The 1,305-nt window shown below is 41.6% G+C and overlaps 1 protein-coding gene across 4 annotated transcripts in view; it reads right to left on the bottom strand.

Annotated features, from left to right (window-relative positions):
- LOC111872171 (palmitoyltransferase ZDHHC23) overlaps positions 1–1,305 on the bottom strand; it is a 10,809-nt gene that overhangs the window by 1,490 nt on the left and 8,014 nt on the right. For all 4 annotated transcript variants that reach the window (XM_023865771.2, XM_033754559.1, XM_023865770.2 and 1 more), the window contains exon 4: positions 881–1,060. In XM_023865771.2, the coding sequence (XP_023721539.1) occupies positions 881–1,060 (180 nt within the window). The remainder of the gene's footprint in view (positions 1–880; positions 1,061–1,305) is intronic.

The raw sequence follows: 1,305 nt of genomic DNA on the forward strand, positions 1-1,305 counted from the left end.
GATACACTTATCTGGAATTAAGGGCTGATATTACAATATCTGATACCGTCTAAATGCTTGTTATTATAACATTCTCATTATATTCACATTCATATCTATAAGCAATTACATGCTGAAGCTCGTCACCACAGCATGGTGCACCCCCAGGATGCAGACAGAGGAGATGGCTCCTCCAAATATAGAGGGTAGCTGTGAATGTAATGAATACAAGCTGCCACAAGCTACTGACAACAGGTTGTCCTCCAACCTCACAATTGGTCATAAGGTAAACAATGCTTTACCATGAAATGTGCTCTGTCATAAGCATTTCAGAAAGCCAGGACAGTGTCCAATGATAGGCTTTGCTACTTGCAGTGTTTAATATTTGAGCTCTGCTACTAAATGTGTTCTATCTATCTATTCCTGTTGCTCCCACTTGGAGCTTAAGGCATCCGTGAAACATTGGTTTCACTTCAGTTTCTCGATCTTAGATAATCAGCAGGACTCCATGGGCGGGGGATCAGTCTGACGAAAGAACGCTACTTACAGAGCATGAAATGCTTCATTTCACTTCAGTTTCTGGATCTTAGATAATCAGTAGGACTCCTTGGATGGGGGATCAGCCTGACACAAGACCAGTACTTACACAGGACAACACAAAAACAGAATAAACACAAACATCCATGCCTTGAGTGGGATTCGAACCCACAATCCCAGCATTCGAGCAAGCGAAGACAATTCATGCTTCAGACCTTGCAGCCACTGTGATCGGCCACTAAAGGAGTTAGTTGATGCAAAAGAGGAAACAAATTAAAAATGTATAGTACACAAGGTCTGGTATGCTTAGCAGACCCAATCAATTTTGCATTTTAATCAGCAGTATGAATTTACACTAACTTACGTGAAATCATGGTAAACATCACTGCAATCATCAGGCAGCAAAACTGTCTCCATTATATAGAATGAAGGGTGACACACTGTGGTCAGAGTTAAAATGGCTCCATACACCAATGTTCCCACAGACAAAAGGACTCCCAACACATACAATTGATGGTTCTTGTCTCCAATACAACAATCTAACCTGTAACAAAAAATGAAGATAAACCTACTGTTGTAAGATTTGAGGTCTTCACGGCAGTGACTATGAAGAAAGCAGTCTTCTGGGATTTGGCACCGTGTATATGTGGTGTTAACCGACGTTTCGGAGGAACGTATCGCCTCCATCTTCAGGGTAGAAGAAAAAATATATAAGAAATCTGCAAGCAAAGAGACCGTGAGAACCGGTAAAAGCAGTCTGCTTTCTTCATAGTCACCGCCGTGAAAGCC

Source organism: Cryptotermes secundus, unplaced genomic scaffold (genome assembly GCF_002891405.2).
Source record: "Cryptotermes secundus unplaced genomic scaffold, Csec_1.0 scaffold581, whole genome shotgun sequence".
In the NCBI taxonomy this organism is placed as follows: domain Eukaryota; kingdom Metazoa; phylum Arthropoda; class Insecta; order Blattodea; family Kalotermitidae; genus Cryptotermes; species Cryptotermes secundus.